The sequence below is a fragment of the Microcebus murinus genome, chromosome 14, assembly GCF_040939455.1.
Source record: "Microcebus murinus isolate Inina chromosome 14, M.murinus_Inina_mat1.0, whole genome shotgun sequence".
Taxonomy (NCBI): Eukaryota; Metazoa; Chordata; class Mammalia; order Primates; family Cheirogaleidae; genus Microcebus; species Microcebus murinus.
This window is the reverse complement of record NC_134117.1, coordinates 52928778-52954439: the sequence shown is the minus strand read 5'-3', so window position 1 is coordinate 52954439 and position 25662 is coordinate 52928778. Positions and strand designations below refer to the sequence as shown.

General features: G+C 57.3%; 1 protein-coding gene and 1 pseudogene across 2 annotated transcripts in view; one reads left to right on the top strand and one right to left on the bottom strand.

Moving 5' to 3' along the window:
- The window catches only part of PALD1 (phosphatase domain containing paladin 1), a 75957-nt gene that overhangs the window by 18553 nt on the left and 31742 nt on the right, over window positions 1-25662 (bottom strand). Inside the window, exons 2-18 of the mRNA XM_012762611.3 lie at window positions 22903-23116; window positions 20239-20341; window positions 19449-19628; window positions 18125-18289; window positions 17051-17211; window positions 16767-16842; window positions 15536-15687; window positions 15092-15191; window positions 14803-14907; window positions 11838-11933; window positions 11323-11451; window positions 10753-10869; window positions 10512-10667; window positions 10033-10215; window positions 8937-9077; window positions 8666-8737; window positions 2192-2332 (exon numbers count right to left, since the gene is read on the bottom strand). Of these exons, the coding sequence (XP_012618065.1) occupies window positions 2192-2332; window positions 8666-8737; window positions 8937-9077; window positions 10033-10215; window positions 10512-10667; window positions 10753-10869; window positions 11323-11451; window positions 11838-11933; window positions 14803-14907; window positions 15092-15191; window positions 15536-15687; window positions 16767-16842; window positions 17051-17211; window positions 18125-18289; window positions 19449-19628; window positions 20239-20341; window positions 22903-23087 (2262 nt within the window). The 5' untranslated portion in view covers window positions 23088-23116. The remainder of the gene's footprint in view (window positions 1-2191; window positions 2333-8665; window positions 8738-8936; window positions 9078-10032; window positions 10216-10511; window positions 10668-10752; window positions 10870-11322; window positions 11452-11837; window positions 11934-14802; window positions 14908-15091; window positions 15192-15535; window positions 15688-16766; window positions 16843-17050; window positions 17212-18124; window positions 18290-19448; window positions 19629-20238; window positions 20342-22902; window positions 23117-25662) is intronic.
- On the top strand, window positions 6583-7058 carry LOC105870192 (ATP synthase F(0) complex subunit g, mitochondrial pseudogene; annotated as a pseudogene). Its single transcript, XR_001153494.3, has one exon. The product of XR_001153494.3 is annotated as an ATP synthase F(0) complex subunit g, mitochondrial pseudogene (transcript).

Below are 25662 nucleotides of genomic sequence, written 5' to 3'. Positions count from 1 at the left end.
CAAACAGCGAGAGCAACCACCTCTAAACAGCCCCGACCACACCAGCCTTCCCTCCCACTGCCGACCTGCCCACCAAACTCATCCCTGACAACTGACAAGACTGTGTGGGCATCAAACCACCTGCCCTGCCTCTAAACTCACTTTGCACCTCCCGGCCTCCTCCCGCCTGACAGGCCTCCCTGGGCTCTCAGGGGGTGTTCAAGACCAGCTCCTAGGAGCTCTCTGCTCTGCCCCGCTGTGCCCTCCGGGTGCCATCTGATGACACCCAGGGCTGCGAAGCTCAGATGGAGGGAACTGGGAGTCGGGTGGAGAGGGGGCTCCGACAGAGCCTGGCCAGCGAGGGGTGCGGGGCCTGTGGGTCTGGAGCAGGGCTAGGCATCCCTTTTATCTACTCGGGCCTCCTGCTGTGGGGAGAACTCAGCCTCAGCTCTGCCCAGCGGTGCCCTCTGGAAGCAGCTCAGCCTCAGCTCACTGCTGCCACCTGGTGACAACACACGAGACCATCGTGGGTGGGACCCCAAAGTAACTCAAAGGAGCCTGGGGATACAATCTAACTGCTGGCCCTGGAGAAAACACATCTATCTTATCTTCCAAAGTTCAGCAAAGTGCATCTTCTAAAACTCCTCAACCACCATTTCCCTCCCCACATTTGGCAGCTTCTTAATCTCTGCAAACTCCCCTCCCAACTGGCCTTTGGTCTTGGACCCAGTCTGGCCCTAGATGTCCTGCTCTGCCTCCAGCCAGGCACCCACCTTTTGCCCCAGTCAGGGTCTGACCCATGACCTTGAGCAAAGGCTGGCTGGTTCAGCCGTTTCCTGGATGTGTGCCCAGTTGCAGGCTCGGTGTGGGCTGGCCTGGGGCAGAACCCCTCTCTGCAGGGGCCACGGAAGCAGCCCAAGACTCTCTGGCAGCAGCAGGGAACACAAGGCACACACTGCCCCTCTCAGCACCACGGAGCACTCATCCCTGCCCCCTGCTCCCTCACTGCCCCTCTCACTCCAGCCCCTGCTCTGCCCCTGCAGCCAGACAAAGTCACGGGGCAGGTCAGCAGGCTCCACACAGGGTCAGGGCGGTAACGCCAATGCCCAGCAGGTCAAAAGACCAGGCCAGGAAAGACCAGGCCAGGAGGGCCAAATGTGACAAAGCAGGGAAGGCTGGGGACCAGCACAGATTTGAGGCACATTCTTTCTAGACAGACTAAAAATCCAGATTTTTTTTTATATAAAATCTGAGCTGTTATGGAAACGTTATTTTTATAATTTAATGAGTTACTCAAAAACAAATTTTAACTGAGCAGACAAAAAAAAGCCCATCTGGGGGCCAGCCCCTGGCCTGGGGAACACACAACACACACGCATCCTGGGGTGACAGCCGGGACTCCGCACGGCAGCATCAGCTATTAAAACACTAAACTGCTCACCTGCTGGTTCTATTTTTTTTTTTTTTTTGAGACAGAGTCTCACTTTGTTGCCCAGGCTAGAATGAGTGCCGTGGTGTCAGCCTAGCTCACAGCAACCTCAAACTCCTGGGCTCAAGCAATCCTGCTGCCTCAGCCTCCCGAGTAGCTGGGACTACAGGCATGCCCCACCATGCCCAGCTAATTTTTTGTATATATATTTTTTAGATGGTCAATTAATTTGTTTCTATTTTTAGTAAAGACGAGGTCTCCCTCAGGCTAGTTTTGAACTCCCAACCTAGAGCAATCCGCCCGCCTCGGCCTCCCAGAGTGCTAGGATTACAGGCGTGAGCCACCATGCCTGGCCTCACCTGCTGGTTCTTAAGCAGCTATTCCTCAAGACCAAACAGCCTTCACCCACCGACCTCCTGCCCAGAACCCCTGGGCCCCCAAGAATCTAAAACCTAGAGGGTTAACACCTGGCACCATGAAGGGGTTGGGTGTTCATTCTGGTTGGCCACATCTTTGGTCCCAGGGCCAAACACTTTGAACATCATCCCTGCCCACACCCCACCGTGCAGTGCAGCACCAGGTGGGAGTGGCCGGAGGCTGGGCATGTGTCCATTTCAGAGATCACTGCCACTTCCAGAAGGTGGAAAAGGAACAGAGAGCCGATGAGGGGCCCACAGGACCTCAAGCCACCTCAAACCCACACCAGCCACAACCCGGGCTGTGCACACCCCGAGGGCACCTGGGGCGGGATGGGGCGGGATGGGGCGGGACGGGCAGACTCACCTGGCGGTAGGTGCAGATGATGATCTCCCGCAGGTGGTAGTGCATGGGCGTCATGGTTTCGCTGACCGTGTCCAGCGCTGCGTCCACCTCCTTCTTCACGCGGTGCCCGTCGGGCAGCAACTGCACCACCGTCATCACCACCTGGGGCCCGAGGAGGGGGATGAGCAGACTCCAAACTGAGAGCCGGTGGGAGCCTGCGGCCCGGCACCAGGATCAGCCCCACCAAAGGGCCACACGGGGCGAGGGCACAGGCCCTGACCAGAGCCCGGCCTGCTCCTCGGGTCCCAGGCTGGGCTTCCGGACATCTCTGAGGCTGGGGTTCCCAAGGTGCTCTTTATTTTCCTTTCATAATTCAGATTTGTGTACAATTCTTAATGCAAGTGCTGACAAATCTAAAAGCCATGTATTGCAGTTCTTCTTTAGATAACTTTCCAGCTTAAAACCTGGAGGCAACTTTCCCGTAAGAGGATACCGGGTACTAACGTCTTCAAATGCTGACAAGCTGTTGCAGGAGTCCCACCAAGCTACAATTTAGTACTCTAGACTCACACTGCGTACTCAAACTCCAATCTGCCACAGCACATTAAGAAAGCCATCAGGAAAACCGGCCCACCTGGCCAAAGGTGTTACGGAGCCACGCAGTTCTGCCAGGGAGAGCACAGACAAGGAGTGGTTTCCTTTAGGAAAAAATTCTACTAAACAACATGGGAATAGAAGTGATTTTAAATTGTTCAAGACATATTAAATGCATGACTGCGACTCAGAATTGCCGTTTGGTATGCTTTGTGTTACAGGATATAAACACGGCCCCCCACACACCTGTGGAATGCTAAGCTGACTCAGGGGCTTGTTTTTTTAAGCCGCAGAAACCTTGCTTCAAACGAAACTTTGTCCAGAACAAAGCTCTATAAAATGGATAGCTGTCACATACTAGGGCTGGTGGGGTGAGGAGAGGGTGCATGACAAGTCCATGCTGGGGTCCTCCTGGCCTCCCCCTGACCCAAAGTGGCCCCCAAGCACCGTGGGGACACCTGGCTCTGGAGAACCCAGCAGGGACACCACTCACCTGATATAAGTAAGCCCCCTTCACTCCTGGGAAAACTGAGGCCTAGGCAGGTCACCCTGGAGGACAGGGCTCTTCCCCTATCCCTCTGGCCCCACCCTCTGGGCCCCGCCTCCAAATCTGCCCGCACTGCACCCCTCCACAGCCAGCACCCACCCAGACCTCTGCCTCCTCTCACCCCGAACTGGTGTCCCAGCCTCCTTCCCTGCCCCTCCTCTCCCTGGTGGCCGGAGGTCTCATGAAAATATAAATATAATTCCCTGGCTCAGCCTCCTCACAGCTCCAAAAGCGGACCCAGGTCTATGGCCTGGCCCCCGCCTCTCCAGCTTCGCCAGAACCCCTCCCCACAGCCCCCCCCCCCACACCTGCACTGTCCTTGCAGAGCCCCTAGGTGGTCGACAGCTGCCTGCATCCGTTGCTCACTTTCAGCCTGGCACCTGCTGGGTGCCCATCAACAGCTGCCCCGTGAATGAACACACGAACACCTAACCTGACTCTCTCTCCTCTCCGCTCCAGCTGCCGAGTGCGAACAGGGAAAGGCTCTGCCTGCGTTTCTCAGCAAGGCCTGCCCCAGGGCGGCGCAGCCAGCAGGCATGGAGCCGCACCCAAGTGAGAGGAGAGAACTGCATAGTCTGGAAGGAACTGGTGGTGGGTTTGGCTCAGGCTGTGCCCAGGGGAGAGGGAGGAAGCTGCCCAGTCCATACCCCAAACCTGGACTCTGAGCTGGTCCCCAGGAGGATGCAGGGGACTATGTCCCCTGGGGGGCTCCTGGCAGAGGGCTGCAGCTTTGGGCAGGAAACCAGACTCCTGGCCTGTCTTCTGAAGCTGCTCCTCCCCTGAATTCTGCATCCCTGGCTGTCACCACCACAAAGCCAGAAACCCAAGGTCATCCTAGTGCCCTCCTTGCCCCACACCCAGTGACCCGCAAGACCTACCAATTGGGACTAGGTTGCTCCTGCCCACCCCGCAGCCCCCTCACTCAGCCCTGCCTCTCCCCTCCTTCCCAGTCCCCCACTCCATGCACCCCTCCCACAGCTGCCGGCCAGAGCCCCCACACTGAAAGTCCCTTCGTGACCTCTGCTGCCTCCTTGCTGGCCTCAAGGCCAAGGTCAAACATAGTGCAGCCCTCCAGGGTCTTCACAATCAGGGCCACCCCTCAGCTAATCACAGCCTTACACAGTTCCTGCCCTTCCAGAATCCCTCCTTTGCACACCTGATCTCTGCCCACTTCCCTCCTCACCAGCCACACTTGCTCATCTTCCCAAAAGGTGCTCAAATATCACCTCCTCCAGGAAGCCCTCTTAGGCTCCCACTGCCACACCCTGAGCCCTCAGCCCTGATGTCTGCTCTGGGCCTCTCCATGCTCTAAAGTGCTCCCCCCAACCGTGGGCCCAGTAAATGCCAAATCAACTGCAAAGGAAGCTGCTCCAGACACAGGACAATCTGCGGGTGGGTGAGGACGGGATACAGGAGTGTCTTCAGGTCACACAATGTAACTTTGGAACACAGGCTCTGAGGTCCACAGCCATTTCTCTGCCGTGGCTGTCGGGTAATGGGGCTCCCTGTGCCTCAGTTTTCTCATCTGCAAACTGGGAGTAGTAAGGGCACCTACCCCTCCAGGATTGTCTGGGGGGGGAAGGGCGTGCACACAAACCTCCTAGCACAGGGGCTGGTGAGGAAGGACAGTGCTAACTACCACATCCGAGAGATAGACGTGAAGACTAAGACTTCAGCTGGAAAATAAGCCCCTGTATATACAAGCAAATGGTGTTCGACAAGGGTGCGGAGACCATTCACTGGGGAGAGGACAGTCTCTTCAACAAACAGGGAAAACAGTATCCACGTGCAAAAGACTGGGGCTGGACCCTTGCCTTACACCATCTACAAAAATGAACTCAAAATGGATCAGAGACCGAAACATAAGAGGTAAAACTATAAAAGTCGTAAGATAAAACACGAGGGAAAAGCTTCATGACTTCAGACTTGGTGATGATGTCTTGGATACAACACCAAAAGCACAGGCAACAATAGCCGGGCGCGGTGGCTCACGCCTGTAATCCTAGCTCTCTGGGAGGCTGAAGCGGGCGGATTGCTCAAGGTCAGGAGTTCAAAACCAGCCTGAGCAAGAGCGAGACCCCGTCTCTACTATAAATAGAAAGAAATTAATTGGCCAACTGATATATATATAAAAAATTAGCCGGGCATGGTGGCGCATGCCTGTAGTCCCAGCTACTCGGGAGGCTGAGGCAGAAGGATCGCTTGAGCCCAGGAGTTTGAGGTTGCTGTGAGCTAGGCTGATGCCACGGCACTCACTCTAGCCTGGACAACAAAGCGAGACTCTGTCTCAAAAAAAAAAAAAAAGCACAGGCAACAAAAGGAAAAAACAGACAAACTGGATTTCAGCCAAATTGAAAACCTGTGCAACAAAGGACACGCTCATAACCCCCATAGTCCTTGTTATAACGCTGGGCACTTTAGGCCTCAGGAGACAGAATCTGACTCCTGTCCCCCCGTCACCTGCCCAAGGCAGGACTCTAATCTGACTGTGGGTCCAAAGACCCTCACTCCAGACAGGGTCCTGCCCCATAGCCTAGAGGAAGGAATACTGCACAGAGAAGCCACGAGGAATCTGAACAGTCAGTCTTTGCTGGGTTTAGGCCATGTGCTTTTTGTCCAATCACATCTCTCCACGGTTGTCATGACGCCTCCATAAAAACCCAAGAGGACTGGGTTCGGAGAGCTCCCAGACAGCCGAACGCGAGGAGGTTCCTGGAGAGTGCTGAGCCCTGGGAGGGCAGGGAAGCCCCGTGTCCCTTCCCCCATACCTCGCACCACGCATCTCTTCATCTGTATCCTTTGTAATATCCGTCCATATAAACCAGTAAACATGTTTCCCTGAGTTCTGTGAGCCGCTCTAGCAATTTCATCAAACCCAAAGAGGGGGTTGTGGAATCCCAAATCTATGGCTGCTCTGTCAGAAGTTCTGGAGGCCAGGACTTGCAACTGGTGTCTAAAGGGACGGGGCAGTCTGGGGGACTGAGCCCTCAACCTGTGGGATCTGACACTATCTCCACGTAGACAGTACCTTACTTAAATTACAGGACGCCCAGCTAGTGTCTGCTGCTCAGTGTGTGGGGGAAACCACCCCACATTTGGTCGCATAAGTCTTTTTCTGCGTTCACGATCGTCCGTGTTGGCGTGAGGGCAGAGGAAGGGCATGCTTCTAGTGTTTTTCCTAAACAACAGCCAACTCATAAAACAGGAGAAAATATTCGCAAATCACATGTAAGTGATTAATTTCCAGAATATATAAAGAACTCCTAAAACGGACATTCAGCCGGCCTTTTGGGGCGACGGACATTCTGTTCTAGCACCATGGCTCAATTTGTCCGTAACCTGGCAGAGAAGGCCCCCGCACTTGTGAACGCTGCTGTGACTTATTCGAAGCCTCGATTGGCCACATTTTGGTACTACGCCAAGGTTGAGCTGGCTCCTCCAACCCCTGCTGAGATCCCTAGAGCTTTTCAGAGCCTGAAAAAAATAGTCAATAGTGCTCAAACTGGTAGCTACAAACAGCTTACAGTTAAGGAAGCCATGCTGAATGGTTTGGTGGCCACTGAGGTGTGGATGTGGTTTTATGTCAGAGAGATCATAGGCAAGCGTGGCATCATTGGCTACGATGTTTGAAGACCAGTCTTTAACATCTGATTATATTTGACTTATTTGAGTATTCTTGGACCATGTGTGATCAGACTGCTATCTGAATAAAATATGTCAAAAATCAAAAAAAAAAAAAAAAAAGAACTCCTAAAACTCAACAACAAAAAAACAACCAATTCAAAAATGGGCAAAGGACTTGAATAGGCATTTCTTCCAAAAGGATATGCAAATGGCCAATGAACACATGAGAAGATATTCAACATGACTCATCATTAGGGAAATGCAACTCAAAACCAGAATGAGATACCACCAACTCATACCCATCAAGACGGCTATTGTCAAAAAAAACCCCAGAAATCAGGTGTTGGTGAGGATGTGGAAAAACTAGAACCTTGTGCGCTACTGGTGGGAGTACAGAATAGAGGAGCTGCTCTAGAAAACAGTATGGCAGTTTCTCAAAAAGTAAACAGAATTACCATACGACCCAGCAATTCCACTTCCAGGGACACACCCGAAAGAACTCAAGCAGGGGCTTGAACAGATACCTGCACCCCTGTGTTCACAGCAGCACTATTCACAGTAGCTTAGAGGTGGAAGCAACCCAAGTGTCTATCGACAGATGAAAGGATAAACAAAATATGGTATATCCACATGCCGGAATATGATTCAGCCTTAAAAAAAGGAAAGAAATCCTGACACATGCTACAACGTGGCTCAACCTTGAGGACGTTATGCTCAGGGAAACGAGCCAGCCACAAGGAGACAAATGCCGTGTGGTTCCACTTACATGAGGTCCCTAGAGTGTTCCAATCCACAGAGACAGAAAGGAGAATGGTGGTCGCCGGGTCGGGGGAGGGGGTGGGGAGTTCATGTTTAATGGGGACAGAGTCTCTGTTTTGCAAGATGACAGAAGTTAGATGGGTGGTGGGATGGTAAATGTATTGTATACTTAATGCCACTGAAATGCACAGTTAAAATGGTTAAAATGGCAAATTTTGTCATCTACCTTCTACCACAATAAAAAAGAGAAAAGCACCAGAGGATCTGCCGGAAGAAAGAAAAAGAAGAGGCCTGAGAGAAGGAAGAGCATTTGCAAAGGCCCGGGGGCTGCGAGGGCCCGGCACGCCTGAGGAACTGCACGCTGGCCAGGGTGGCAGGACGGCAGCAGGAGCAGGGCACGGGCTCGCGGTGAAGGCGGCCAGAGAGGGGAGGCAGGAGCTGACCGTGCCACCGACTGCGGGACGGCCACATGCCAACTCTGGGGGGACACTGCCACCTACTCAGGGGATGTCTGAGAAGATGACCCGCGGCACGGCAGGCAGGACACATGAATGGCTGAATCTGGAACTGCCCACCCAGCGCTCTGAGACGAGGAATGGGCAGGGCAGAGGGCGCTGGGGCCCCGCACCAAGGTCACCAACCACAGCCGGCTCCCACGTGCCTGGGAGGCTGTCACCAACATTACCCGGATGGTGGCCAGTGACCTCCCCAGGGCACACAGCAGCCCTGCAGCAGGGCCAGGCGGGAGGGGGGTCCAGCCTCATCTCCAGTAGCCACATGCCAGGGCCCCCGAGCCAAGCTGCCCCGTGCCTCTGCTGGCTCATCTGTGAAATGGGAGCAGGGGAGCACTGACATGATGAGGTGGAAGGGGTGACAGAACTGGGAAGAGGCTGAGGACCCCCAGACCTGCCAGCAGGACTCCTCTTCCTCCCCTCCCTCCACTACCCCAGGGCCCCCCAGGCGGTGCTCACCTGAAACTCGCCTTTCGTGAACTTGGCGTCAGGCACGCTCACGAGCTCCTCCTCGCCCACCTCGGGGAAGCCCTGGGGAGGACAGCTGCTGGGACGGGAGCACCCTCCCCAGGCTGCACCCCCCACACCAGCAGCTCCTTGCCGGGGGCCACACAGGACCGGCAGGAGGGTACTGGGGACCACATCAGGCTGTCTCTGACCCCCACACCTTCCCGCCACATGTCCCCAGGGCTTGAGTGCCCACCCGCCTCACGTGACAGGCCACACGTACTTGCATGTGCCAGAAGGCCAGCACAGCCACCACCATGGCGGTCGTGGTCCGGCCCTGGCCGCTGAGGCAGCTGAACACGACGCCGGTGCCCGGGTCCTTGGTGAGGGCAGCCCGCAGGGCCTCCAGCAGCCGGTCAAAGTCCTGGGGGGGGACCAAGGTCCGAGTCAGTGGGTGCCTCCAAGAGGCCCCATCCAAACGGCAGCCTGGTGGCTGCGCCAGGCTCACGAGCCCGCGTGCGCACACGTGACTCACTGCGGCACACGTGGCACCACACGCATGTCAACAGCTACACCCCGTGTAAGGTGGCAACCTGTCACCCCACACTGGTGTGTGAGCAGGTACGGCGTGTGGCACGCGCCTGGCGCTCGACTGGCCCACCCTCCCCAGGCAGGACACACACATGTGTGTGTCCCCGTGGGCCATGCCCCGGGCCGCACAAGGAGCCCTGGCCTCGCCACCCACCTGAGCCAGACCCAGCCCCGGCCCCTGCAGCACACGCCACCAGGGTCACGCTGCAGGCGGTGTGAGCCACAGAGCAGAGTGAGGGAACTCGAGCCCACTCACCACGATCGCACAGCACGCAGGACCCACAGCTGCGTCCGCGCACCTTCAGACACAACTACACAGACACCCACAGGGACACACACGTCCTGACCCACTGACGCCGTGTGCAGACACCCTCAGAGCCACACACAGCACTCCATCCCATCCTCTCCACAAACCGACGCCACACACGCCCTCCCCTAAAGACACACGTCCCCCGGTAAGGACAAACTCCATAGACACATGCACACACACACACCCCCCAAGACAGCACTGCATGCCCCACACACACTCTCAAGACACACACCACAAACGCCACGGACGTGCCCATCCGCAACACACACGCAACACGTAAGTGCACGTGCACACACGCACACGCGCGCGCATACACAAAGCTTGGGAGGACGTGGACAAAGCCCTCGGGACAAATCTGAAAACCTCCCAGACCAGCCGCAGGCCCCACAGGAGCTGGGTGGTTTCCCTCCCTGCGCCCGGGCCAGAGCGGAGGCGCCGTCCGTCCGTCCCCAGAGGCCTTGCCCTGCCCGCCCCTCACCTGCTCACGGGGGGCGCAGAAGTCTGGCACGGGGACGCGGTGGTAGGTGAGGCCGGGGCAGGCCCCGCGGTGCTGGCTGAAGACCTCCTGCGTGGTGAGGCAGGTCTGGAACCTGCGGGCCGGCGGGCGCTCCGTGCACGGGGCAGGCACGCTCAGGTGGGCCTTCAGCTGGGCCTCCAGGGCCTGGGGAAGGGCAGGCCAGAGGGCACTGGCCACTGAGGCAGCCTGCAGGCCAGTCCTGCTACGGCCAGGACCAGCCCTGGCTTCCAGCCCATCCCCGAGCCCCCAGAGCCTCAGGGGTCACCACTGCCCCCAGGGCCAGGGAGGAGACCCCAATCAGCCACTCCCTGAGACTGCGCCTCCCGGGGCCTCAGTTTCTCCCCATGTACAGTAGGAGCGTGGGACACTCTGAAGACCCTCCCAGGCCAGTTCCCCAGGAGGCCTCCAAGGCAGGGGCGTAGAGAGGCCAGAGGCCTCACCTCCAGCTGGTCGGGGGCCACGGGGGGCCCGGGCCGCCGCAGGCTGTGGGTGCGCCCATCACACTCGAGCACAGCCTCCTCCCTCAGGTTGACCCAGACGACCCGCCGCAGCTTCCTCTTGGCGTCGGTCAGGTAGGCCAGGATGCTCCCCAGGGCCTGGGCGGACGGGACTCCGTCAGTGACGGGGCTCGGCCCTCTCCTCCCAAACCCACAAGTGCACCCGGGCCCCGAGGAGGGTCACCTTGGCGCTGGGCTGGGCCATGCCGTAGATGGGCATGCGGGGCACCCGCCGGAAGTTGGCCACGTCCATCTCCCTGACAGTGCTGAGCGCGTCCGGGGAGGTAAGATCGTCCGCCGCCTGTGGGGAGAGCACCGAGCCTGGGTCCCACAGCAGCCACCTGCCGCCACCAACAGGTCAGGACCCGGCCCGTGGCGGGCAGAGGAGGGGCAAAGCCAGCACTTTACAGTTTGCAAAGCACGGCTGCACACCTGGAGCTTCACCAGCACCCTGGCAGGGATCAGAGTGACAGTGCTCACTCTCAGGTGAGGAAACTGAGGCACAGAGACAAGCTGGTGACAAAGGTGACAGAACCCACACCTCCTGGCACCCTGCCCAAAGCCCTTGGGTTTGAGACTGAGAAGAAGGTGCTAGAACAGTGGCCGGAGCTGCAAATGCTTCTTGGGAACCAAGAATGACCCCATTCTGCTCACAGGAGCCTCCTGCGAGGGCAGTGCTCTGCCCAGCCCCAGGAACCAAGCGTCCCGGGCCCCAGGGCCAGTCCCCATGTCCCAGACAGCCGGCCACACTCACCAGGGAGCCCTTGGCGATGAGGTCCCCGGGGGCCATGGGGCCCACTGAGCTCAGCGTCACAGGCAGGCGGTACAGCTCGGGGTGGACACACAGCCAGCGGCTGAAACTGAGGGCAAAGGCCAGCGGGTACTGCAGCCCGAGGCAGAGAGAGATGGGGGTTCAGGGGCACAGGGCCACCTCATGCTCCCTGCCCGCCCCGTGGTCGGGGGAACCCCAGGAGACACCCAGCATGGCCCAGGGCAGGGACGAAGGGTTGGGGGAGAGCAGGCCAGGACGGCAGATGCTCTGGCTATGGGTGAAGGGGCTGGGCCCAGGGAGGGAGGTGGGGCCTCCCCACACCTGGCCTGCTCAGGGACCACCCTCTATCTGGGTCTCTGCTTGCCTTCCCCTAATTCTCCTCCCGGCTCTCGAGGGTCCCACTCCACAGCAAGCCAGTCACCGTGGTGGGGAGGGGTGGGAGAGCCCTAGGAGGAGCCTGGGAGGAGGGGGCGCAGGTCTGCTCCTCCCCACCGCACCTGCTCATGGAGATAGTAGTTAAACAGGATCAGGTAGAAGTATCGCTCCAGGCTCAGTAGCGCCCTCTGCCAGACACTGTGCTGGCTGCCACTTCCCTGAGGGGAGGGGCGGGGAGAGAGGACAGGTGTTAAAGACGGGGCTCCCCAGGCTGCCCTGTCCCCATCCCCAGAAGGGCAGGTGTCAAGCCTCAGAAGCCAGTCTTCTCCTCTCCTTCGTGACACAGGTCTGCCAGGCTGGAAAGTCCTTCCACGTGTCTAACCTATTGCATTTGCTGCGGTTAATCCGTGGTGCAAGCAGACCTGCTGGTGACCCCACCAGGCCCCTGGGTTCTCAGTGCAGGGACAGCCTCCCCAAGAAGGCTCCCAGCCTGGGGACGGGCAGGGCTCCCTCGCTTTGCTCCAGTGACTCCTGCCGCGTCAGGGCTACCTTGATGAAGCAAGAGTGCGAACACCCATTCCCTGAGCCAGGGGCCTGCCCTTAAGAACTGGAACCTCCCACAAGAAAACAAGAGGGTGCGCTGCGCACCTTCTAGGGCAGGTGTCCTCAACACCTGAGGGCCACATGCCCAACCTGCCTAGGACATTTATCCAATCCGACAGGGGTTTTTGCCGCCATTGCCTGTCCTGCTTAGCAGCCGACTCATCCCGGGCCCACAGTGCGCACTCTCCAACGGTCTGAGGGACAGTGAACTGGCCCCTGCTTAAAACGTTTGAGGACCCCTATTCTAGGGGATGGACATGCTTGAAGTCTGACTCTGGTGGGCGAGGACAATATACATAACCTAAACATTTTTACCCCCGTAATATGCTGCAATAATGAATGAATGAATAAACGAATGAATGAATGAATGACCAAAAACAAAAAGGCTCTCATAATAGTGCTCTGGGGGTCCGTTATCAATACCCCTAATTTACAGAGGGGAAATGAAGGTTCAGAGAAATGAAGTGACTTCCTCAAAGTCACACAGCTGGGGACAAACAGAGCTGGGTCCCTCAAGTTTCCTAACCCCAGCCCAGCCCTCGGCACAGTGGGCTGTCAGAGAAACCCCTCGGATCTCAGGTGCCCCTGCGGGGTCGGGACTCTTTGGAGGGCAAGTGAGATGCATACAGGGCCTAAAGAAGGGTCATACCCTTTTATGACATTTAATCCATCCTCAGGAATCTTGACCAGGGGTCAGCAACCCTTTTCTATAAAGGGCCGGTTAGTAAACGTTCTACATTTGCAAGCTACATGGTCTCTGTCGCCACCACTCAGCTCTGCCATTGCGGCGTAAGAGCCATTGCAGATGGCACTTAAGTGAATGGGACAACTGTGGTCCGATAAATCTTACTGACAAAAACAGGCGGCTGGTTGGACTTGGCGCAGGAGCTATAGTTTGCTGACCCCTAACGTAGACGAAGGGGAAAGAATCTTGGATATACAAAAGCCTTCATTGTCATGAAGGTGCTCAACGCAAAAGTATTTACCCTGACGAGGAACTGGAAGCAACTCAATTGTCCAAGAAGAGGGGGTTGTTTAGTGAATCACACCAGGTGACATTGCAGGGACACCTGCTCTGCGTCAGGCCCCCTTCTAGGTGTTTTATCTCATCTCACCTAACCACCCCCACCCCCAGCGACCCTATGAGGTAGTTAGTATTACTGGCCCCATTTTACAAATGGGGAAATGAAGGCACAGAGTGGTTGAGCAGGTTGCCAAGTCCACACACCTGCAAGGGGCAGAATGAGCACCGCAACCCAGGCAGCTGGGTCACAGCCCGCACTCGTGTCCGGCCAGTGGTGGCTGAACCGTGCCACGGGTGTAAGGTACACAGACACTGGAAATCTCAGTGACAAAAACCAGGTATTGGCATGGGGAAGGCTCATGCTATAAAGTGAAACTGAACAAGCAGGGTGCAAACCACGGGCTAGAACAACCTACACGAGGAAATCATGAACATAAATAATGAAAGAAACCAGCCCAAAATGCTCACAACAGCTATGCTGGAATTACGGGTAATTTTTTCCTTTCTTTAATTTCTCAATTTTCCATCATGGAATATTGCGTATAAAAGACTTTTTAAAAAAATTTTTTTAAGCTCTTCAAATTCTTGTTGTTGAGCTTTTTGTTTGCTGAAAACAATACTAACATGATCGCCTATAAAACAGAAAGATGCATGAGACAAGAGGTAATAGTGGAATTGTTTTGTGTGTGTGTGTTTTGTTTTGGTTTTCTTTTTTGTTTTTTTTTTTGTGTGTGTGTTTTGCGACAATCTTGCTCTGTCTCCCTGGTTAGAGTGCAGTGGCATCACCATAACTCACTACAACCTCAAACTCCTGGGCTCAAGTGACCTTCCTGCCTCAGCCTCCCAAGTAGCTGGAACTACAGGCATGTGCACCACTGCACCCCGCTAATTTTTCTATTATTTGTAGAGACCAGGTTTTGCTCTTATTCAGGCTGGTCTTGAACTCCTAAGCTCAAGCAATCCTCCCGCCTCAGCCTCCCAGAGTGCTAGGATTACAGGCGTGAGCCACCGCACCCAGCCCAAAAGATATACATAATTTTAAATCTCTTAAAGAAGGCGGCGGCTCTGCAGGCTTTAGACTCTTTCCACGCACTGTGTGCAAACACAGTCAAGCCCGCCTCCTCTCCCAGGTCACGGGGACAGGGTCTGCCGAGGGCCCAGAGCCCATCATTTTTGCAGAGCAGCAGCTGGACCAAGCCCTGCGTGCTTCCCAAAGGAACAGCAGGAGCTTATTTGTGGGGGAGTCGTGAGTGGTCTGGGAAGTGTCTGAGCCCAGAGGCCCTTGGCCAGCAGCCCCTTCCTCCATCCTGTTTATTCCGCAGCTCAGGGGCCCGGTCAGGGAAAGTAAACTTCCCCTCTTCCCTGTCCCCTTGTCTTCTCGTGGGAGAAGCAGAAGCCAGGAAAAGTCATGTGATAGAAACCAGCCGACACCAGGCCGCGGGGCTCCTCCCATACCTCACCTGGGCTGGGCTCCCCTGCCGGATGCCTTCTAGCTTCCTCTGGGTTTCCAAGACCACTCCTTGCAGGTCGTGTAGCTCTGCACAGGCGGTGACGGCTCTGTCCACCTGGTGGAGGGAGAGGAGGAGGAGAGCGGGCAAGGGACAAGGGAAGACCGCGGGAGGGAAAGGAGAAAAGGGAGAGAAGGAAGGGAGGATTGGCAAGGAAAAGGGGAAGACACCCCCCTAGTGAGAGGAGTGGCCGGCCCCTCCGCTGCCCCTGCCCTACCTCCTCGCCCAACCCCTCGCTCACCTCCTCCACCATCTTCCTTCCCTGGGGCACCATGCGGAGAAAGCTCTCGATCACCTGGAACTGCTGCATGGGCAGCGGCGTGGTCTGTGGGGGGGCGGCCCTGACAAGGCAGGGGTCAGGAGGTCAGCAGGGCTCCCGGCGGCCTCTGGGACGGCCATGCTGCCCACTCTCTCTGCGTATGGCCAACAGGAGGCACCAGGCTCCTTCTGAACCATGTTGGGAGAAACAAGGGACATTTCCCTAACTAGGGAAACTGAGGCCCGGAAAGGTCAAGTGACTCTCTCCAGGCCACCCAGCAAGCCTGTGGCAAATCAGGAAATGAGCCCAGATGCCCAATTTCCAGCTCTGGGCTCCTGGACGAGTCCCCATCATTCCCAGGGCAGCCTATTCCCTCCTCTCCTCGGTCCCACGGCCCCTTGGGACACTGGGTCCCAGGCCACTCACTCTGGCTGCGAGGTGGTCCCACTGCGGTGAAGCAGGATGAGGGTGGCCAGGACCATGCCCAGGTTGGTCCTGCACGTGCCCGCCTGGCCGCTGAAGAGGAGGGCAGGGGGAGGCCCACGGGCATCTTGGAGCGGTAGCAGGCTGGGGGTCTCCTGGGGAAAGACCGTGAATATCGGGCAACAATGCAACCCAGAAACCCCAAGTCCGAGGACCCGGTCAGGGAAGGGGGTTCATGCCATCAGCCCTCCCTGGCCCCACAGTCAGGGCAGGGCGGGCTCAGCCTCTTCTCCCAAACCCACAGCCGATCTGCGCCCCGCCCTCCCCAGGCCTGGGAGGGGTGAGCGGACGAGATAAGTGAGAGAGAGAGCACTGGCCCTGTATTTAACACCTTGTGAGATGCAGGTGACATAAGGCGACGTCCTGAAGGGGCTGGGACAGAAACCCCACCAGGACTTGGGAGATACCAGCTGAAGAGTCTATAAGGTAAGAACCTACAGCCCCACCAAAGAACTGAGGACCTCGAGGTCTAGAGAGGCGAGGTGATTTGTCCAAGATCACACAGCAAGTGAGCAGCCCAGCCACGGCCAGAGTGCAGTCCTTGCAGTCGGCGCTGGACTGTCACCAGAGAAGGCACGGGTGCAGCCTGCACGTGCACACGCAGAGACTCAGACGTGTACACACATGGCCCCCAGAGACACAGAGATAGATACACAGAGACACAGACGTGGACACACATGGCCCCCAGAGACACAGAGATAGATAGATACACAGGGACATGTACACACCCCCCACAGAGACACAGAGATACACAGAGACAAAGACATGTAAACATACCCCACGGAGACAGAGATATACACACAGAGACACAGACATGTACACACACGCCATGGAGACAGAGAGATATACACACACAGAGACACAGACATGTACACATGCCACAGAGACACAGAGAGATACACACAGAGACACAGACATGTACACACACAGCCCCCAGAAACACAGAGATACACACAGACACAGACATGTAGTCATACCCCACGGACACAGAGAGAGAGACACATACACATACTCAGAGACTTAGATACCAACACACGCCCCGACACTCGACCCCATACACAGCACAGAAGCCCCCCGAAGCCCAAGGAAAGCCAGAGGCCACGTCCACTCTGAGCCCCCCGTGGAGACGACTCTAGAGGCGCCTGACCCCACACCCACCTGTGCCCCCACTTACCCGGAGGACGCTGATAAAGGCATCAAACTGGGCTTCCAGGGGAGCGCCCTGCTCTGGCAGGGGCAGGCGGTGGTACCTGCCCGGGGAGGGGAGCGCCCATCAGGCAGGCGCCACCCGGGGGGTCCCCGCAGCCCCCACTGCCCAGCACAGGTCGGAAATGCCCCCACCTCGAGACAGAGGGGTGAGGGGAACCAGGCCCAACCTGCAGACGGTGACGCCGCGGCCTGGGCAGCGAGCAGGCCGGAGCGCACCCCCAGCCGGCACTCGGGCGGGGCCGGCGGTACCTGTAGGTGGGCTGCAGAAAGAGGGGCCGCTTGAACACCTCCTCAGTCACGTGCACGTCGTCCTCGCCCCGGATGGCCACAGCACGGGGCTCCCAGCGCGGGCCCTCGGCGTTGTGGTACACGTGGTACGTGTTCTCGCTCAGCTGGGCGAAGTCGTGGATCTAGAAGGAGGTGTGGGGTCAGAGGGCCACGACCTGAATTTCAGGTCTCCCCCCTCCCCCAGGCATCCTGGCTGAGCTCTCGAGTGACTGGGCCACACAGAGGCCACAGACAGCCTTCTTTCCCTCCAAGAAGGAACGACGTGGCCCTCTCTGCCCAGCCTGGGTGGGAGTCTGAAGGGATCGGGTGGCCAAAGGCCCGAGGGCAGCCACCCACGCACGGGCTGCCCGTGGCCCACACTGGACCAGGAAGGAGGGCTCTGCCCAGTGGTGGCAGGAATTTGCTAAGTCCCCAGACTGGCAGCACAGGGTGAGGCTCAGTCGGCCGGGAGCTGTAGCCTGAGGGCAGGCAGGCACAGGAGACCTGCGGGGAGGCAGGGATGGCCAGTCACCAGCGTGGCCTTGGTTCCTGCCCATGGGAGCCTCTGCAGCACCCAGACCCCTACGCTCTGTGTACATACCTCTGTGGTATGTCAGGAGTCTCAGAACCTCAACAGGCCTGTGCTGGGGAAGAGGGGGGGGACAAAGGAATCCCGGAATAGACCAATACAGAAGCCCATCAAGAGGTGAGACTTGCCCATGGCCTCCCAGCTCAGGGAGGGCGAACTGCAGTCTCAGGCCTCCTGGTACAGGGCTCTTTTCACTGCACCGCACCCCTTTCTACGTAAGGATGCTGAGCATTGCGAAGAAAAGCAGGCGGGAAGGCAGAGGCAATGCGAGCTGGGAATAGGATGTCCTGTCTCTGCTGCCCGAGCCGGCCTTGCAGCCGGCCACTCCCCTGAGCAGGGCACGGAGGCTGGGGAGCGTGGCTGTGACAGCACACGGGCAGCCCCCAGGCGTGTCTGCAGCCTGGGCTGTAGGCTGGGGTCTCGGCTCAGCTGCCCAGGACCCACCAAGACGGGGAGGCTGGCCTCACCTCCTTCCGGATAGCCAGCTCCAAACTCTCCGCCCGCACCCCGGCTCCGAGGCCCTGGAGGTTCTCGTGAAGGTTCTGCTTGTCTCGGGGTGAGTAGGACACGAAGTCCTCACCGGCCTGCAGGAACAGCACGGGCTCCTCCCGCACACAGAAGATGACGCACTCCTGCCGGGCCCGAGGGGGAGAAAGCCTGGTCACCGCTATCCCGCAGACCCCACCACGCTGCCCCACCCCAGGCTCCTCGGGGGCCCCACGCCCCACCCCATCCCTGCAACCCGAATCCTGCCCCAGAGGCCAAGCTCAGCCCAAATGCCACCTCCTCTTGATCCTCCCAGCCAGCGACCTCTCCCTGCTCCCTCCTCTCAGGGCCAGTCCTCCCTCTGAATCTCCTGGAGGTAATTCCTGCTTGCAGTAACACTATCGATGAAGGCAACTTTCCTCCCTTGACAGACACGGGCTCATCGCAGGAGACTCGTGTCCTGGTCATTTTCATGTGCCCACAATTCCTGGCACGGAGCCCTGGCCAAATCAGGTGCTTGACAGATACCAGACGAAGAAACAAACGCCGTGACCACCGCCTTGCAATCACTCAGTTACTGAGCACGGTGCAGGCAGAGGGAGACGTGGGCAGGCTTCACCCTCTGGGAACTTATCACCAAGCTGGGGGGATGGACCTGCGCACAGCCAGCACCCCCACCCCACTCTGGTTCACTCGAGGCCTCCCCACCTTCACCCCAGGGCAGTTCAGACGCCGGCTGCCCCCTAAGGAGCCTGCGATCACAGCAGACCTCCAGCCTCTGTCCTGGGGACATGCAAAATCCTGCCTCGAAGGACATCGGGCAGACGAGAGTCACCGAAAGCAGACACATGGAGTCCAGCTTCCAGGTTAGGGTCTTGGAGCACCCCTCATGAGCTGGGTGACCTCGAACAAGTCCCTTAGCTTCTCTGGCCCTCACCTTCCTCCTCTGTAAAATGGGAGACGAACTGGCCCTCCCGTATAGGGTTAACATGAGGAAATAAGTGTTAGCTGTGATCATCACTTGGCAAGCTCTCACATTAAGAGCTGGCCCCTCTTGTCACCCTGTCACCTCCCTCGCTTCCTCCAAGGCTCTCAGAATGGGGTGTATAAGGGGCTCTGACCTCAGGCTCCCATAACTCCCAACAATGCCCATCCTGGCAGTCAAGGCCTGGCAGGGCTGGGCCTAGGCCACCACTCACAGTCCCCACAGCCAGGCATCTCCAGAGTCTCTAAGTTGCCCCTTCCAGGAGCCCCTTTTCCCAGATTTGGGGGGGCTAGCCCCTGCCTGGGGAGCGGCATGCTTACCTTGTATCCATCCTTCTGGAGTTTCTGGAGGACCCGCTTGAACCCCAGGAGGCTGGGTTGTCCCATGCCAAACACAGCGAGCCCGCCCCGCGCCTGCCGGAAGTTGGGGGCCCCACAGCTCCCCGTGGTGCCCAGCACGTCCATCTTCTCAGTAACATCCCGCACCAGGAAGTAGCGGCCCTGGCAAGGCAGAGCCACAGGAAGGTCACCCAGACAGCTCAAAGGCATCTCCTACAAGCAGGGCTCAGTCCTGGGCTCCAGGCCACATGGAGTGGGGAAATGGGGGCAGGAGGAACATGGTCCTGCTCTCAAGCTGCCTGTGGCTCATGGAAAGAACAGACAAAACACACGCTCATCTGTGATCTGGGGAAGGGTGTCATAAAGCTCAGGGAAAGAAAAGACACCTCCTCCTTAGGGGGAATCGGAGAAGGCTTCCTGTAGGAGGTGGCGTCTGAGCCAGGCCTTGAACAAGCAGTGAAAGCCACTCCAGGGCAAAGCCGGCTTTAGGGTAGGGCCTGCCACTCCCCAGAGGAAGGCACACATTTCTCACCCTCAGAGGGAGCACATGGAAAAGGGGTCTGAGCAGGAAGTCAGAGATAGGACACCAGGAATCAACCAGAGGACAACTGTGCTGGCCCCTCCCTAGGGCCCTGCCAATTCTGCAGGTGGGCAGAGAAGGCAGGGGAGGGGGGAAGTAGAGGAGAGCAGGAGGGAGGGGAGGGAGGGAACCCATGGGAAAAGAGGGCAGGAGGGAGCAGGGGGAGGCTGGAAGGGCGGAGCCTAACCTCACCTGCACCAGGTAGTGCTCAGGGGTGACATCCGAGAGCCGGCCCAGCGTGTAATGGGCCTTGAGCAGCTCATCATGGATCTGGAACTCCTCCTTGCAGTTGTACCTGCCAGGGGCAGAATGGAAACCAAGTCAAGCAACCTCCAAGTCAAGGTCCGCTCTACCCTCCCAGAGCCCACAGCAGGGCCTCCCCACCCCCACCCAGTGGTTACAATTTGTGGCAGAGACTGCCCATTGTCCCACAGTATCCACTCTCCCCTTCTTCCTCAGCAAGAGATCCCCAAGACTGGGATACCCAGCTGAAGACTACATTTCCCAGCCTCCCTTGCAGCTACATATGGTCATGTGATTAAGTTCCAGCCAATGAGATGTGAGAAAAAGTGATGTGGGCAAATTCTTGGCCATTCCTAGAGAAGGTGCCTTCTATTTTGCTTCTCTCCTTCTCTCTGGCTAAAAATCGAGAAGTGATGGCAAAAGTAGAACATCTTGGACCATAGATGGGAGCCACATGTTGACGATGGAGCTATGAGAGAGAAGGAGCCTTGACCACCACACGGAGCAGCCATGGCAGCCTGGACCAACTCCTGGATTCTCAAGTGAGAGGCGAGCTTCTGTCCCAAATAAGGCATTGTCACTCTGCAACGGTGGCCTGACCTGCATCCTAAGACACCGTCATCAGATGCCCCCTCCACCAGATCGTGTCTGAGAACAACCCACGCTGCCAACCCCACAGCATAGTGCAGTGGCTCAGAGTATGGACTCTGGAGCACGAATCCCAGCTCCACTGCTTGGTAACTGCAAGCTAGCTTTGGACAACTAGCTCGGTTTCCAGGAATTCCCACCTCCTACGACTATTTTGAGAATTAGCACTATCCAGCCATGGATGAATGTTAAAGTGCTTCTCCCAGTGCCTGGGGCACAGTAAGCATTTATTAATATAATTATTATTACTAGCAGTAGTTCTACCTCCACAAAGACCTTTTTCAAACAAAACACACAGGTAAAAATCAAGATTTCTATAGATGCTAGACCAGGTAAAGGTCCAAACACTCAAGCAAGATTTACTTTGCACTCAAGACACAAAAGCTGATTATAACAATGAATAAGGCAGGCCTTTGGAGTCCACGACCTGGTGTTCAGTCCTCTTTAGGAAAGGCAAAGAGGGTGGAGTAGAGTGTGGTGGAGAAGCACTGGCTGAGGAGTCAAGAGACCTGGGTTCCCACTCCAGCTGTGCCCACACGATCCATAGTGGGCAAATCCCTCTACCTCCCTATAACCCAGTTCACACTGGAGCTAAAATGCATCAGAGCAGGGGTCAGCAACCCATTTGTGCAAATGACAGAGAGTAAACATTTGAGGCTCTGTGGGTAACACAGCCTCTGTTGCAACTAGTCAATCCTGCCATTGAAGCATGAAGCCCCCATGGACGACAATATGTAAGTGAGTATAAGTGGCAATGTTCCAATAAAACTTTATTTACAACAACAGGTGACGGGCCAGATTCAGCCTGCAGGATGTAGTCTGCTGATCCCTCAATTGGATGGTTTCTGAAGTTTCCTTCAAACACTCTACAACCCAAGGAGTGCAAGAGGGGGAAAGGACTTGCCCAGGGTCACAGAGCAAAGGAGAGGCAGAGCCAGGCCTGGGGCATGTGTCTCTAATGGCTCAATGCCCAAACCTACTTTTGTCGTCTGTCAGTACAGAGACTACATACAGAGTCTCTTTTATGCAGCATCTCCTCTCCTCCCCTTATGATGGCACGGTAATTTATTAGGATTGCAATTTTCTTATAGGTCCCAAAGCTGGCAGGCAGGATTGATCACTCCCACCCCTCGGGTTTCCTTATACAAAAGGCCCCATCTGCTAGGTCTTGGCCACACTCCTACATGTGGAACCTATTTCATTCTTAGCTCATCGTGTCATGCTTCCTGCGGCCTGAAAGGGCCGGAGGCAGGGGAGTGCAGCGGGCAAGTACTATGGGGGGTACAAGGCTTCCCATCTCACCAGGAGACAGATCCAGTGTCCCTTCTGTCTTCCTGTCCCCCCAGTAGGGCTCCCCAACACCTGCTCCTTCATGCGAGCCCCATGGGACAGATGGGTTTCAGGGCCCCTTGCTGGCCCTGATCCTCTGGACGCAAGCAGTGTGTCCAGGTGTCTCTCAAACATGCTGCCAGAACAAACCCTCAGCCTCCTCAGGGAACGTCCCCGAAGGACCTAATTCAGAGAGGCAACTAGCAGTTTCCAGCTTCTCCAGCCCAAGGCCCTTAAATAGCCTGGTATTAACCTCAGTTTTGAGCCATAATTACCAGCTGTGAAAAAATAAAATCTAAATTTCACCCATCTACACATATAAACTTTCTATGAAAATGGCCAGGCAAAAATTATTTTCAAGAGGAGGAGTCCCTCCAGCCACTCCTCCTCCTCCTCCTCCTCCGTGCTCCCTGGTGGTGTGGATGCGGTAAGTAACGTGGGCACGGAGGCCCAGCTCTGCCACCCGCTGCTGTGTGACTCCAGGCAAACCGCTAGCCTCTCTGGGCCCCAGTGTCTTCATGGATGAAACTAAAAGCAGTCTGCAAGCGTTACATGACGTGTGCCACCCCACCCCTGAGCAGGTCCCCGGGGGGGCGTGTCTTCCAGGGACATGGGCACAGTCCCCCTGCCACTCACGTGATCACCACAGGGGCCACCTTGTTGGGGATGATGGACTTGGCCTTGCTGTTGTGCAAGCTTGTGGTCTGGAAGGAGTGGACGCTGAGCGAGTGCCGGCTGTCCATCGTGCCGCCGCCCTGGAGTCCCTCGAAGGAGCCGCCAGCGGAGACCGTCTGCTGGGCTGTGCTGGCTGTTGTACCCATAGTCCGCCGGCTGCCTCAGGACCCAAGACCTGCGGCGAGAGGGCGTGCGCTGAAGGAAGGGGTGGGATAAGCCGTGGCAGGAAGGGACGTGGCCCACCCCTCTGCCCCACCATCCAGAGACAGGCAGCTCGCTCTGCAGCGGGAGACAGAGCAGGCTTGCCACCAACATTCCAGTGCTCAGAAAACCACACTCGCTGGGCGCCTATTGACGTGCCCGGCCCTTTGCTGACGCTTTGGGGGAGTTACAGACAGAGAGACACAGAGACGCACCCCTGGCCCCTTAGTTGACATTCCTTTTGGTGAAAATAAGACAAGTAGGAAGGGGCTTGTCACCCACAGCAGGTCAGGGCCCTGGGCTCTAAGTGACTGGTTCAGGACGTATAGACAGAGGCCAGGCTGGGAGAAGTGGGACATGCCACAGCCATCAGGAGCGGAGAACCAGGGCAGACAGCTGCAAAGAGGGCAGTCAGACGTGGGCTTGAAGGATTTGGGTGGGACCAGGATGCAGGAGGACACTGTAGCCATGCATTACATAAAATGAGGCCATGGAAGTCCAGACTAGGTGAGCGCTCAGCAGATCAGCCTCCAGAGAAAATACTAGGCCCTTGTGCTCAATCTCAACAGCCTCGACAAGCAGCCTGGAGGGGGGATCCAGCAGTCCCTCCCGGAAGCTCCTACAGATGGGTGCAAAAAGTGGGCTGCCGTGCGCTGTGTTGACCGGGTATTGTCTATAACAACAAAACACTAGAAGCCACCGCCAGCCCACATAATTTGCTGAATGAATTATGGGACATCTCTAAGGTGGAGCGCTAAACAGCGACGACATGTCACACTGACCGATGTGGGAAGACACCTAGGCAATAGCGCACAGATGGAGTTGGGCTGCAAAGCAAGTACATGCTACGACCCCACGTTAACGTGTGACGGTGGAGAAGAGCCCGTGGGCACACACGCCAGGAGGCCACCGCGGTTGTCAACAAGTGATAAGGTTACAGGCAATTTTCAGTTTCCCCTTTTTCCTTATCTGCATTTTCTGATTTTTCTCCTCTGAACACTGGGTAGTTGCTAAACCCTATTTAAAGCAAATAAGAGAGTGGCTGAGGAAGGGGCCAGGACACCTTTTAAGGCTGGCAGAGGGTAGGGACTGGGAATTCCACACAGGCAGAAGGCGACAGACGTGGGAGACAGAGGATCACAGAACTTTCCGGGAGCTCAGTGGCCGCTGGCCCCACACAGCACTGACGGTCTAGGACCACGGTGTGGGAGAGCAACCTGCCCGGCCTGCCCCCACGCCTCCACTCTGCAGGAGCACGGGGACAGCAAGCAGTCCTCGGAACACGGCAACCTTCCCAGCTGCCGCAGCCAGGCGTGAGCCGCTCCCCATCGGAAGGGATTATCTGGTCGCAGCCACCCACACACCCAGCCCATCCCGAGACGTGGATGGTGGGGTCATGGGGGCCCTGAATCGGGGCTCTGCTCCCCTGGCCTCCCCCAAGCCATGCACTCAGGCCCCGTCCCCAGAGCCGCCTCCTGCCTGGGGACTCTAAAAGAAAACAACTGACCTCCGGACTCGCCCGTCCCTCCCAGAACCTTCCCAAACCACAGCCTGTCCTTTGGTCTGGAAGGGGCCCCCCCTCTCCTGCCCAGCCTTGTCATCCTTGAAAACTCCCAGGAGCCTCGTGGCAGCTGTGTTAGCACACACACCTCGTGTTTACAAGAGCCCATCTCCAGGGCTCTGCACTCCATGTCGTTTCTCTCTCTCTCCCTTTTTTGTCAAAGGTGGAGGGAATGAGCCTCTACGTTCCCAAACAGAAAACAGGAGGCTCGGAGAGGGAGGGGGCTCCACAGTGGACACCCACCCCAGCCCGCAGCAGAGCCAGAACTTTCTCTCCACTTCACCAGCCCTGGCAAGCCCCAAACGGCGCTCACCCAAGTTTCCCAGACCCCTCCCGGGCCGAGCAGACATGTGTGGGAACAGCCTCTAGGACGGGGGGACAGGGCGGCTCTCCCGAGGGACCGAGGATGCACAGGACATGGGAAGGGCCTGCAGGAGGCCACAGCTGGCCACAGCTGCAGGCTAAGGCCAGGCCCCAGGGTCCATCCCCAAGGGCTGGGCTGGACCTGACACCTCCGCCTGTCCTCCCCCGCCTGCCCCATGGCTCTGGCCACCCTCGCCTCTCATGGGCGCCACAGGCGATGACAGGCCCCAGCTGGTGCCCCGTGGGGCCAGCCAGGAGACAATGCAGATGCGGACAGCTGCAGGTTACCGGGCAGAGCGAGCAGCTGTGGATGGGGGAAGGACAGTGTCCTTTGAAAACTGAGCCTGCCCCCAAAATGTCCAGGGGAGGATGCAACCCTGGGGCCTCTCACTCTCTAACTCTCGCCCTAAATCTCACTCGACCCAGCCAGAGAGCACCTTCATCCTCCTGGCCACAGGCTCTGGGACCCTGGGCAACTTCCTCCCCCTCTCTGGGCCTCGATGTCCACAGCCACAGAATGACAGTGAGGGACGGATGGTCTGAAAGCCCCCTCCAGCGTCAGGGGGACCTGGCTCCTAAGACTGGAGGTCCTAGTG